At 33.3% G+C, this 13,023-nt stretch overlaps 1 protein-coding gene across 1 annotated transcript in view; it reads right to left on the bottom strand.

Annotated features, from left to right (window-relative positions):
- Nucleotides 1-12,067: 12,067 nt before the first annotated feature.
- The window catches only part of CDH18 (cadherin 18), a gene marked incomplete at both ends in the record, with an annotated part of 329,242 nt that continues 328,286 nt past the window's right edge, over nt 12,068-13,023 (bottom strand). The window contains one exon of the mRNA XM_082621654.1: nt 12,068-12,558. Within this exon, the coding sequence (XP_082477780.1) occupies nt 12,068-12,558 (491 nt within the window). The remainder of the gene's footprint in view (nt 12,559-13,023) is intronic.

Below are 13,023 nucleotides of genomic sequence, written 5' to 3'. Positions count from 1 at the left end.
TATTGCTCTAATAAATGTAGATAGAAAAGTGATGAGGGTGGGAGAGAGATTTATATCTTGAAAGGCTAGTATTAGAAAATAAGACAATCTGAATTTAAATTAGTTAAGTTGCAAACTTAAAATGTTAAGTAAAGATCAATTAATAAAGCCAAATAAACTGGAAGGAATTTGAAGAGCATGAAGCTGAGAACAGAAATTAGGGAATAAAAAGGAAATGCTGTAGAAAGAAATATGAAAATTAAAAATTATTCATTAAAAGTTATGAAATTGACAAAATTATTTCAAATTTGATAAAAATAAAATGGGAGAGGCAGAAAAACATTTTAGAATAAAAGGGTGATAAATGCAGATGCAGGAGATATTACAAAGATTGTAAGATAATATGACTATAAGAAGAATATCTTCTTAAAATTTTTAAATATTAAAAAAAGGTAAATATCTAGAAAAGTGTGGTTTTATTAAAACTAACTGAAGAAGAATTAGAAAATCTGAATATTTCTATAATCATTAAACAACTGAGTCAAGCATTAAGTCTTACTCTTCTCCACTCTCCCCTCCCCCGCTATAGGCACAGATAATTTTGCAGATGAGTTCCGTCAGGTTTTCAAAGAACAAGTTTCCCCAATCTGCTATAAAATAATCGAGAAAATAAAAATATGGTAAAGTTCCTAATTTTTATTTGGATACTAGAATATCCTTGACACCACAATTCGAAAAGGCAATATGAGAAAATAAAGCAGTAAGCGAATTTCATTTGTGAGCATAGCTACAGAAAACTCAGTCAAAATATTAACAAACTGATTCCATCAACTTTTATAAAAAATAATGTATACAATTTGGATCTCTTTTAGAAAGTTTATTAACACTAAGAAACTTTCAATTAACAGACTAGAAGAGGAGAACTCACAGGGTAGACACTGCTGGTACCAGTTGGATCCTCTTTACTGGTTAGTAGCCCCATCCAAGCTGCTCTGAGTGTCTTTTATGCAGAATCTCCCTTGGTTGACAAAAACCATCTTTCTGGGAGATTCCTGAGAGATTTCTCTGAGCAGCAAATCACAAATACCACAGTATAAAAGCCAGGAACACAGGAACACTTGCTTCAACCGAGGACAATTCTTTGTCATGGTTTATGTTCCAGAAAGTTTCCCCACACCAGTATTACTGACAGTAATTTTGGCCAATGATAAAATGTGAGCTTTCAAAAATATATATCAGGAAAGGAAACTCAGAGAATAAATTATTATTATATTCATATAAGATACAAAGATACATATTGTTGAAATTATAAGGGAAAGCAAAAATCAGGATAGTGGCTATCTCTTGGAGGGTAGAAGATAATGTGATTGAGCATATGCTCCTGGGGAGCTTTAAATAGACTATATTATTTCTTTATTTTTCTTTATTCATACATGTATAAATAATTATGTATAAAATCTATGTATATATTTCATCAATAAAAATTGTCATGAACTATTAAATCTGACTCCATCAATGACAGTGTTCTTTTTATATAATTTTTTTTTTGCCCCTTAAAGTCAGTCTCTTTCTTGTTCTTTAATGATTTTATTGATAATACATTCAGTAGCACTCATGCTTTAGGGTATTGGACTATTTTGTAAGGTAAAAATACATGTATCTGGTAATCTCAGGGGGCACCATTCAAATCTGAGAGCTCTTTGGGGGAACTACAGGGACCCTATCAATATCATAACACTATGTTATTACACAATGATTAATAAACACCCAAATGTAAGGAACACTCAAATATCACCCAGTGTTTGGAAATTCTTGAATAGAATAGATACGGTACAGAATATAGAAGAAAACCTGGCAGCTCCTCCAAAGTCTATTTTCCACCCCGTTCTACTCACAACCCAGGGACACCTGTTTGTTGATTGTTATTCATACATTATTCATTGTGATAAGGTTTCTCTATTGCTGTTTTCCTAGTTCAAAATATATTGAATTATATCAGGGTAGTCATGGCTCAGGGTTGAAATTTTCAACCATCTTTTCCTGGAAAATCTTAATGTTTTGTGGAATGCAGGAAAAAATGTTTCATAGCAACTTCTCATGGGATACATCCAATATCCATAAGGAATTGGTAAACTGTGTAGTTCTCTCTGTGCTTGTAAGATCTTGTCTATTGTGAGTTGTGATCTGGATCTAGAAACAACTGTAAACTGTATGTACTCAGACTGATGGTTTATGCCTCCTTTAATTATTTGATTTTGATTCCTGAAATTTCTCCCTGTGTCTTAAATTGGGGTAGCTTTATTTTTCCTTCCAATTTCTATCTGAAAATGTAACCAGGGCAGGCTTTCCTAAGGAGACCCCTACACTGAGTACCTCTCTTATTACCAAGAATTTGATTTCCAAAGTCATACTAAAAGCGACTGCCATTAGCTATCTGTCCTAATTTACTAAAGTCTTTTGTTATAATAATTTCGATGATTGAGGCATTTTCATTCCTCAAATATGTTGGGGGTTTGTGCCTCTTTTTTCATTTGATTTGCCAAACTGCCCTTTTTCAGCCCCTGTGCATAGTGGTAGGCAGGTGCTTTTATTTAAAAGTATAACTGAGCAAAATTAAATTCTCATCGTCAGGCTCTATAACGCTGCCTAAGGAGTCTTAGTTCCCCCATTGCCATATGAAAAAATCTCCAACTCCAAGTATTCTAACCTCTTTCTATCTACCTCTGGCTTTAATCTTCTTGATGTGGTCACTAGCATTTTATAAAACAATCCCTTGTTTACTTCCCTTTCCCTAGAGTTAGGATCTGTTCTATTGTAAGTAATATTATCAAAACCTTCACTTTGGAGATAAAGAAATTCAGTTCCCCTCATTTAATTTTTTCTTCCAGAAATTAAGTGCAATCTGCCTAGGTTGTTGGTTGGTCCTCTTTAAGAAATCACTGGCAAGAAAGCAGTAGTTGTGCCAGGGAGTAACATTCTAGGGACCTGTACAATTTCACCAACACAAGCTTTTTTTTTTTTTTTTTTTTTTGGTCCGTTTTTTTTTTTTGGAACTTCTTCAACAGTCTTTTTTGTGTAAAGGCTGAATGAAAATTTGAGAGAACAATCCTTTAACTAACTGACAGAAAAATAAGTAGCTATGGATGTAGACTTCAAAGGGATTGATGAAGAGTCCTAGATTTCAAATTTGTTTGTTGAAACAAAATAAGATTTGGGAGAGAAAAAGGGAAAGTTGTGGAATTCTGTTATTTGACTTATGCAGGGATTTCTACCCTGTCAGTAAACAAGGAGATTAGACTGACACTTAACAGAAGTGGGCTGGCATGTGAGGGGGATATAGAGAAAAGAAGAAATTTTCTCAAAATATATTCTTGTTTCCAATAAGACCTGTCTTTATATATATATATATATATATATATATATATATATATATATATATATATATGCTATGCCACGCAGCATGTGGGATCTTAGTTCCCTGACTAGGGATGGAACCTGCATGCCCTGCAGTGGAAGCATGAAACCTTAACCACTGGACTGCCAGGGAAGTCCAAGATCTGTCTTAATATTCTTAAATTACTGTGTGTTAATAAAATTTTACTGATGTCAATTTCCTCAAAAGGAAGCTATGTTTTATGAAAACAAGTGTTTCTTTTCCTGTATGTGGAATATGAAGTTTTATTTTCTCGCAGGTGAAGGATTAGCCTCTGAAGAAATCATTTTTATTTTGTTCAATGCTTCCTAAAATGGGAACATTCTTCTTTGATTGAAATTAGAGAATAGATTTTCTTCTCTATTAGAAATATAACTCTATCACAGTAAATAACGTTTCAATGAAAATTAACACCCTGGTATGTTAAGGTTGTGGATAAATTGGAGGAAAAAAATGAAATTTGAAGGAAATGCCAGGTTTTCTTCTAGATCCTGCATCATGTCTATTCTATTTAAGAATTTCCAAGCACTACATGACACTTGAGTGTTTATTATATTTTGGTGTTTATTAGTTATTATATAATAATATGGTGTCATTATTCATGATAGAATCCCTGTAACACCACGCAAAGAGCTCTCACATATCATAGAAGTGTGTTTCCTTAATAATGAAAAATGTTCTTCATGGCTATGCTAATGAGTTTTGTTTCTCTTGGATTTTCAGAGTTTTTATGAACCTCCAAACCTCTAAACATTTCAATTCTATTTCTTAAAAAAATCAGAAAAATTATTTTTTAAAAAAAAATTAAAATAATTATATCAACAAGAGAAACTGATTTTCATTCAAAAAAGATTCTGAAAAACAGAAGAGTATTAAATATAAGTTATAACACAATTTTAATTTATTAGTTTAATCATATTTAAATTTTTATGTACTAAAGTTATTAAAGGAAATCAAAGACACATAGTGAAGTAGAAATAATAATTTCCTTTGTCCTCTGCATGGTGAAAAGAAGGATCAAATGGCTATAGTAGATGGTTATATTCTTTGCCTGCTTGGGTGGGGAATACATCACCATGCTTAGTCTGTGTTGAAACTTTGTAAAGCCTTCATACCTGTAATTTATAGCCCAAGTCACAATTTTCTGAAGCCAGAAGATGGGGAATGTTGAGGAACCAAAAAAAACCATGATAATAAAAAAATAATTTGCCAAAACTTTACTCATTTCTGTGTTTCAAACACAAGATTACATCTGGTATTCATATCAGTTCTGTGAGGTAAATATAAAGATATTATTATTTCTGCTTCAAATGGCAGGGGGATTTAAACAATGTTTAAAATGATATTTAAACTTATATAAGTAGTTGTAGTCACAGATTCCTGACATGTTCTCAATCCTGGACTCCAAGTCCTAAGGTTTTTGGTTGTTTTTTTTTTTCTTTATTAATCTAAGTATAGATATATTCTGTTAATGTTTTCCAGTTTCATGTTTTAATTCAAAACATTGATTAGGAATCAAGAAAGCTGAGTTCTGACCTTTTTTTTTAAGTTATTTGTCCCAGTCAGGTCTTTCATTTCCCTGAATTATTCATTCTCTCAAACTGAATCTGAGACAGCTAAGGATGGGTAGGACAGCAAATATAAGATGGGACAATGAAAGGAAATGACAAATGTCAGTAAGAGGCAGGGAAGGAATGTTAATCTTTCCATGCCTTGGAAATCATATTCTGCAGGGAATTTAGTGAAATACAAATTAAAAGAAGCTTAAGCATCGTATCACAACCAAAATGAGAAGATATGATTAAAACTAAATTTTCATGAAGTATTTTATTGATATGCTAACTTCCATTTATCATCATTGTGGAATCAATGGGAAATTATGTGCAACTGAAAAGAGAAAAATGTCACTTAGGTGATGAAATTTGGGAGACTTATTCAGTGTTAGTTTTTCTGAGAAAACAATTTTCTAATGTCTCTTTGAAGTAAAGGAAATTGTATCCATAAAATTATACTGATTTTTAAAAAAAATGTACTTTAAACTTTTAAAACATGATACTAAAAATGCTTAAAAGAAGGAAAGCACTATTTCAAGTTCATTTTTAATTTCAATGACTTATGAAAGGGATCATCCAAGCCATCTGAAATATTTGAAACATATTTCATATGAACAAAAATGACTTCTCCCCCAACTATCTTTGGAAGGCAGAAGACATGATGACTTCCAGGAGATTGGAAATACACAGTGCTGACCGAAAGAGCTAAAAAAAAAAAAAAAAAATCTTGGAAGGAAACAGGCTCACAGGAAAGTTACTGTCACAGAGTATTTTTCTGAATGCAATTTTCTTTTATAACTTTTTGGTGAGGAAGGGCATGATTAGTGACAGAGGGAGAGAAAATGTGATGAAAATCTAAACCTTGAAAACAGCATGATAACTGTTTTCTATTTCTGAAAAACATTTTCTTGAATTCTTTCTGAAAAATACATGAGATATAGAAATTGCTCAAATATAGCTTTTCAAAGGTTGTTTTTAAAAAAGCAAGTAAATGTGAAAAAAGAAAAAGTAGAAACAAGATTTAAAAGTAGGAATTTCTAAGTTTAAGAAATCTACCTCTATCATTGCATCTTCATATTTACGATAGTCACTTTTTGAAAACAAATCAAAATGCAATTTTTTAAATAAAATGAAACACTAGAGTATGAGACATCTAGTGTCGCAAACATTAAAGTTTGTGACTAATTAAAAATAACTGATGCAGTTTTAATAGGGCATCAGTTTGGTCTTTGGTTATTATTTCTTTTTAGTCCAAAAATATTTTTATACCTAAAAAGATGATTATAGAAGATGGACACATTTGTCCAGTTAAGAATAAATGTATATGAATAAATATTGTTCTTAAAAGTATCCCCTTTGCCCTCATTTAAATTTATTTTTATTAGGATGAATAAATTGATCAAATTAAGTGGCCAAACAATTAAACCCTGAAATGTAAATCACCTATGCCTTTTTGTTCATTTTTTGCCTTCTCAAAATATATTCCTAAAATGGATATTCTGTTTTGGAAATAATTAAAATAATCTAATATTCCTGCTATAGGCACAAATGACTCTGTAATCTTTCTTTAAGATATCTTCACTGAATGATAGACATTAATGAAAGACTGAGTTTCTTAAAAGAGATGTCTGGACATGGTCATTTTTCTGTTTAGGAGAAAAATAAACTCATTGACATTGATTAAAGGATGAGTGCCATTGAATCACCTTAAATCTAAGTCTAACTTCTCCTAACACCTTATGTTATCACTATTGCCTTGCATGAGTCCTCTACCCCATGTTGAATGATCTACTTTTGGACAATTGGTGAAATGGCTCCCTCTGCTTCTCCCTCCCTCTGGACATGTATTATTCCCCATGTCCTGGGGAGTACCTCAAGATTCTATACTACAGACACAGTTTTAATGTGACCCTAAAACCTTTTCTAGATATACCTGAGCCTATTTTAGAACATTTGCCACTTTTTTGTTTATATTATATTGTCTATAGCTTTTTATATGTAGGTCTTAACTCTCAAGTGAGACTCTCATTTCATTGATGATAACACCTATCACCAAGACACTTTTTTTTTTTTTTTTTACAGCCTTCACAGTGCCTGGAATAGTATCTTACATATGATGCATGTTTAGAAGAGCTTACTCAGTAAATCACAATGTTAGATTGTATGAATTCCTGTTTGAAATGAAGGCATTTGAAGTGACACTTTGAAAATGGCAATAAATATTTTAGAATAAGAATTTGATGCATTATGACACAAGAAAACTTGCCTTGATAAAATCATTAGGGTGACACTAAATATTATGACCCATTTTTTAATTTCTGAAGGTAATATTGCTGGGCAGTAAGACAAAATCATCAGATGAATCCACTTCCATCTGTAAATGACACATGCCTTCCTCACAGAATATCATTTCAGGAGTCTTTGAATTCCTATTTTCCCATTTATTTTCACCTAAGACTTTAAAAACAAATTATTACTAAAATAGGTTTGATGTCTCTGTAGAAGGGTAAAAATCCTTCATTTCCATAGACTCAGCAAATAAGATAAATGCAATCATTCCTTACTAGCCTAAAAGCTTTTTTTTTTATCAAGCTTCAAATAAGAACACAACTTGTTTTTTTAATCTCTAATCAAAACAAAAACAAAACAAGTTCCTCACTACTTCTTTCATTGGTAGAAGCCAAAGGCAGAATACATCTTTTGACATGTTAAAAACTGTTGCTATTAATATTTTCATTTTGAAATGATGTATTTGGAATCTTTGAAAAAAGAGTGGGTTCTGTGCTAGTGTTATCTTCAAATGATTGTGAGCTAGTTTTGACTGTGGGGTTTATGAGATTTCTAATTCTATATTACAAAAAAAATTACCTTCTGCTGATGAGGTAGAAAATAAAAGTTGAAGTGGTTTTGTTTCCTTCAGATAATATTTGATTTGCCTTTAATCCTAAATGTAAAAAAAGAGAGAGAATTTGAGTCACATATCTACCAAGGACAGTTCTGAGATTTGTTCTATTCTTGAAATTGAAAGGCAAGTAAATTAATTGAATGTAACCATACTTTGAAGCTAAGTACAATTTGAGTTTGAAAAATGGGGCTCTTGCCTCTTTCCAGAATGATCGGCTTTAGAGTTCTGCTTTGTTGAATAGCTGATCAAGCACTGCCCATACTAAAAAGCAGATGAAGTTTTACCCAAAAATATTGGATCTATGCATGTTCCAGTGTACCTATTGGATCTATGCATGTTCCAGTGTTCCAGTGTACCTGGAACTTCTTGACGGCTGCTGACATGAACGAGTCTACCTGAATTTCTGTGTGTTTTCCCTATATATTCAGCTAAACCAAAAGGATAATGAATCAAAGTTATGGATGCAGGTTTGTAGGAACAAATAAAACAATGACTAATCGTTTATGTAAGCTTTCAACATTGCTGAAAATGGTGTACTTAGTACATTGCCCTTCTTTGATCCAGACTTCTGACTACATTGTAGTACACTAAGAATCTAAGTCAAATCACTTTTTAGTATTTAATAGCCACACTGAGTTCATTAACTCATCATTTCTAAAATTTTGATTTATTATTAATAGTTTTTTCTGCTCTGTGAAACCAGCTTCAATCATGGACAACACTGAAGGTTAGGCTGAGGCTAGACACAAAATAAAAGCCAAAAAACAAAATGTTTGTTAACTTCTTACTGAATCTTCCATATGCTGGGTACTTAAATTTTGTATGCATCACATATTTGGATCATATCAATATCTAAGTCAATATTTTGAATATTCTTTTACTCTCTAAAGATTCTTCAAGAAGACATATGTGTGTGTATGGGCGTGTGGTTACATGAATGCCATTTCTCAGAATATTTTCCTTCTTATACCTGGTTATGGGAAAGTCATAACTTTACATAGAGCCTTATCTTAGGGATAATTTCCTCTTCAATTTCCCCTTCAAATCTGTGTATGTACAGATTTATCATAGAAAGAATTTACGATGATAGGTCTTTAGTAATTTCTCCAAGACCTACGTCTGCACAAAGGTTACTTGGAATTTATAAATTCTATTAAGAAATCCATTGGATAAAAAAGTTATAACTGTATGTATTTCCTCTAATTTAGCAGCCACCACATTGTATAAGGTCTGTCTGTGGAAAATTCTTCTCTTGGAAATAAGTAAACTGATTTCAAAGTTATATTTTTTTCTGTAAATACCAACCAAGGCTTACAAAATGTGCTGAGACACATTAGCGATTACATAGTGGAATCCATATGGAATCACATATTCCATAGCTGATTATCTGTGGCTAGAGAGGGTTCAGAGTATGTGCAAACTCTTTACCCACTAAACTCTTTGAGAATTAACTTTTCACACTAGTCAACTGAAGTTTTTAAAACAAGGTATTGAATGTTAAATGACTTCAGTCCATTTGCAGAGCATTTAAATATCATTATTGGTTTTTTGACCCAAAGTAGCACAGTAAAAAATATGAGACCCAGGCCATACTTATAATAATGATATAATTGCCTCATTTCAGAATTTATATAAAAATAATATTTGGAATGCTTTCCTTAACAAAATTCTAAAATAAATCAATATAGGAACATATTATTTCAATACTACAGAAGCTCCATTTTGCCTCTATATGAGATTTAATATCAGGGGCTTAGAAGTAATTCATTATCATTAAAATGTGTAATTAAAATCAGATGGATCTGGAGCATTTTCTCCACAAAATCAGGGAAATGTTTCCATACTCAAAACCATGCAGAGGACCTTGGCTTTTACGTTTAAATGGTTTATACATGTATTCTCCTCTTTCAAGCTTTTACCTGTAAAGTTGCCAGATGAATATTAAAACAAAACAAAACAAAAGTTGTGAATAGTTTATCAAAAATCTAAATCCAAAAACCTACGGGACATCCAAAACCTGTTTTTTCTGGTCCTCTTTGCATAGGAAAGTCAAAGCACCAGCATCCACAGTCATTTTTCAAAGGTGGACCCTTCTGTCAGGGTGAATGTAGTCCAGCATTTGCATAATCAGAGTATGGGTCTCCAGAGGTTGTTCCCCAAAACCCCTGAGTGTCTCTTTTGATTTAGCTTTATACTGGAATGCATACTATTATGATATAAAAAATGATAAAGCAGCATCTGGAAAGCTAAAATGTTGTAAAAACTTAAATTACATTTTATTCCTCAGGCTTCAAAGACAAATTGAGAAATTTTCAAATTAAATTTACTTACTTCCCATACCTCAAAATTGAAAAATAATAGCACAGGGCAATTGTGAACAGAGTCAAAATTCAAAATTTTGCACATCAGTAGAATCAGACAGAAAATGTCATATAACTTTTGAAGACTCTAGATTATAATATGTTTAAAGAGAAAAGGCAAAACTTCCCCTTAAAATAAATCTTAATTTGAGGGTTTCAAAATTACAATTAATCTAAAATACATAAATGTGGTCATTTTTGGAGAGTAGAATCATTATGCTATGAATTTTTATTTCACGACCAATATCAACAATAGCGAACTGTTATCTAAGCAATTTAGGGGGAAAACCCTAGACATTCTGAAAAAAATTAGCCTATTTGGGAAAATATCAAGGAATTAAACTTTCATATTATATTTCCAGTTAGCAGTTGCTTCACTGTTGAAGGTTTAATGAAATTCCCCCATGGTAATATAGTATTTTATTCAAAATGTATATAACTCTATAATTATGAAATAGTGGAATTAGAAAATGATAGTGTCTACCAGCCTTTACATAACAGAACACTTTGCAGTTGGCAAAACATTTTTACAGATGCTTATTGATCTTCACATAACCCTGTAAGTTAAGCAGGGAAGTCTTTGCCATCTCTATTTTGTAGTTTTGGACTCTGACTTGAAGAGACGTGTCTGAGAATAATAAGTGGGAAACTCCTATTTTTTTGCTCCAAGCCCTACACATTTTCTGTGGGTCTCAAATATAAAGGGCTAATCAATCAGTGAGAGAGGGAAAGTCTGAGCTTCTGTGAAGAATAAGGACAAGTCAATCATACGTTTACGAAGTTTATGTAAGTTGAAGGATAGTCTTTTCAGACTACATAGTTATCATATGAGGTTCTTTTTTTTTAATGACTGCCATGTTAAAAATAAGCAAATTAGACAAGTATAAACAAATCATCAAATATTTGACAACCAATTTTAGGTACAGGACTGATCAGAATTGCTGATGTAAATGCACTAAAACAAATGGGGGGAAAAGTATAGAGTTCCTCAAGGTTTTGTACAGGATAAGGTTTGTAGGTTGTTTTTTTTTTTAATTAAATCTTTCCCTGACAGAGATGATCTGAGTATATCTTAAAACATTCACTCTATCCACTTAAAAAAGGGGGTTCTCCTGTTAAAATAAAGGGGGACAGGCAAGAGAGAGACAGTAGTCTCCGTGATTCAGAGCAGTGCACAACTGGCGCACAGAAGTTGCATACATCATAGTGCAAGCAGCAAATCCCCATGCTCCATCAATTTCATATGGAGAAAAGAAGTGGGGAGGGCAAAGGAAAATGGTACATACAAGTCCATGACAGAGTGGCCTGGTATATTGGAAATACCTCGTGTCATTTCAACACAAGACAAAGCTAATGAGATGTGTCACAAAAACAGGGTGTGGGTCTCAAGAGTCCACCCAAAATAGTGGAAAAAGAGGTCGTGACTAACTTCACCAGTTTCATTTTGCAGTGTACCACCCCTAGAAATCAGAGTCATAAGTGATTTGGAAACTTTTTGTTCAGTTTTGCTTTTGAAAAGAGATCACAAAATATTGAAACAAATATCATTGTTTGGCTTAATTCAGGTATTCTTCATTAAACAGTACACAGACTTTATTGAGCAATTGAAAATATACACAAGGAACAATAGCTTTTTCTCTGTATTTTTTTTTCTAATTTGACTTTCTTCCGATTAAATAACCCAGTTTCGATCATGAAAAGGGCACTTGTTTCTACAGTAGCTGTGCTCTGCTTGCTCAGTTCCTAGTACTGTTTCCAAGCTTCTTCCTTGCCATTGCTGAGGTTATATCTCCACTTGCTCAGGAAGCGAATTCTAGAAGGTTGCAAGAATTGACCCCTAAGTTGTTCTTTCAGATTCTATTTCTCCATAGAGTTCAGCTAACTTTTTAAACTCGGGTCCCCAGTCTCCAAGGTACTGATAATCCTGGTCTGATTGTGTGGTTGCTGAATCCAGCGAGCTGATGGACCCAGCTTCCGATCTCTGACCCTCATAGGCGTAAGTCTGCAGAGAGTCATAAGGCGGGACGCTGGGGTCTAGGTCAGCTTCAGCCAGTCTTTGCTTAATAAACTCCTGAACATCTATACATTCCAGGGTGGAAAACGTCTGGTGCCTGGGGGTGAGTTTCACTTCCGGTCTGATATCTCTCCGGTGCTTGAGCTCCTCGGCAGCAGATGGATTCCTCAAGGCTGTGATGTCAAAGGCCTCGGTGTCTTCCTCGCCACCCCCCTCGTCATCATAGGTGACCACGTTCTCCCGCACGTCCTCCTCTGAAATGATCAGGGGCTCTTTTTTGCTGCGTCTCAGGGTGATGAAAAGTACTACAATTGCTAAGGAAAAACGGAAAGAGGATGAAGGGTTAGAAAAAGAAGAAGGACATTCTTGGAGATTGGACATCAGCAATTCCCAGCCACTGTCATCAGCTACATTCCATTTAGGCTTACGTTGTAACACAGCCCTGATCTCTGCACTCTGTGAATACCACCGCAAGAATTTTTAACATCTTGAAGAATGTAGAAAATGACTATCTATCTCTACAAAACATTGGGAATAGCTGATCTTCTGGAGAACTCTGTGATATTCTCATTTGCCAGGCTATGGCTTCAGGATTTGTGAACGGTGATGAAGTCTAATCATTCAGTCAGAGAAACAGATGATGGAAAAGCAATATGAAATTTTGACTGAAAAAATAATTCTGTGTGAGAGTCAATCTACAGATACTTATCCTTCTAAGGAGTACACTAAAGGCAGGATACTTTAAGTTTTTGTAGAATAGGAAGAAGGAGCCCCTATCT

This window comes from Mesoplodon mirus (assembly GCF_964341445.2).
Source record: "Mesoplodon mirus genome assembly, chromosome: 5".
Classification (NCBI taxonomy): Eukaryota; Metazoa; Chordata; class Mammalia; order Artiodactyla; family Ziphiidae; genus Mesoplodon; species Mesoplodon mirus.
The sequence above is the reverse complement of the archived record's forward strand: the minus strand, read 5'-3'. Positions and strand labels throughout refer to the sequence as shown.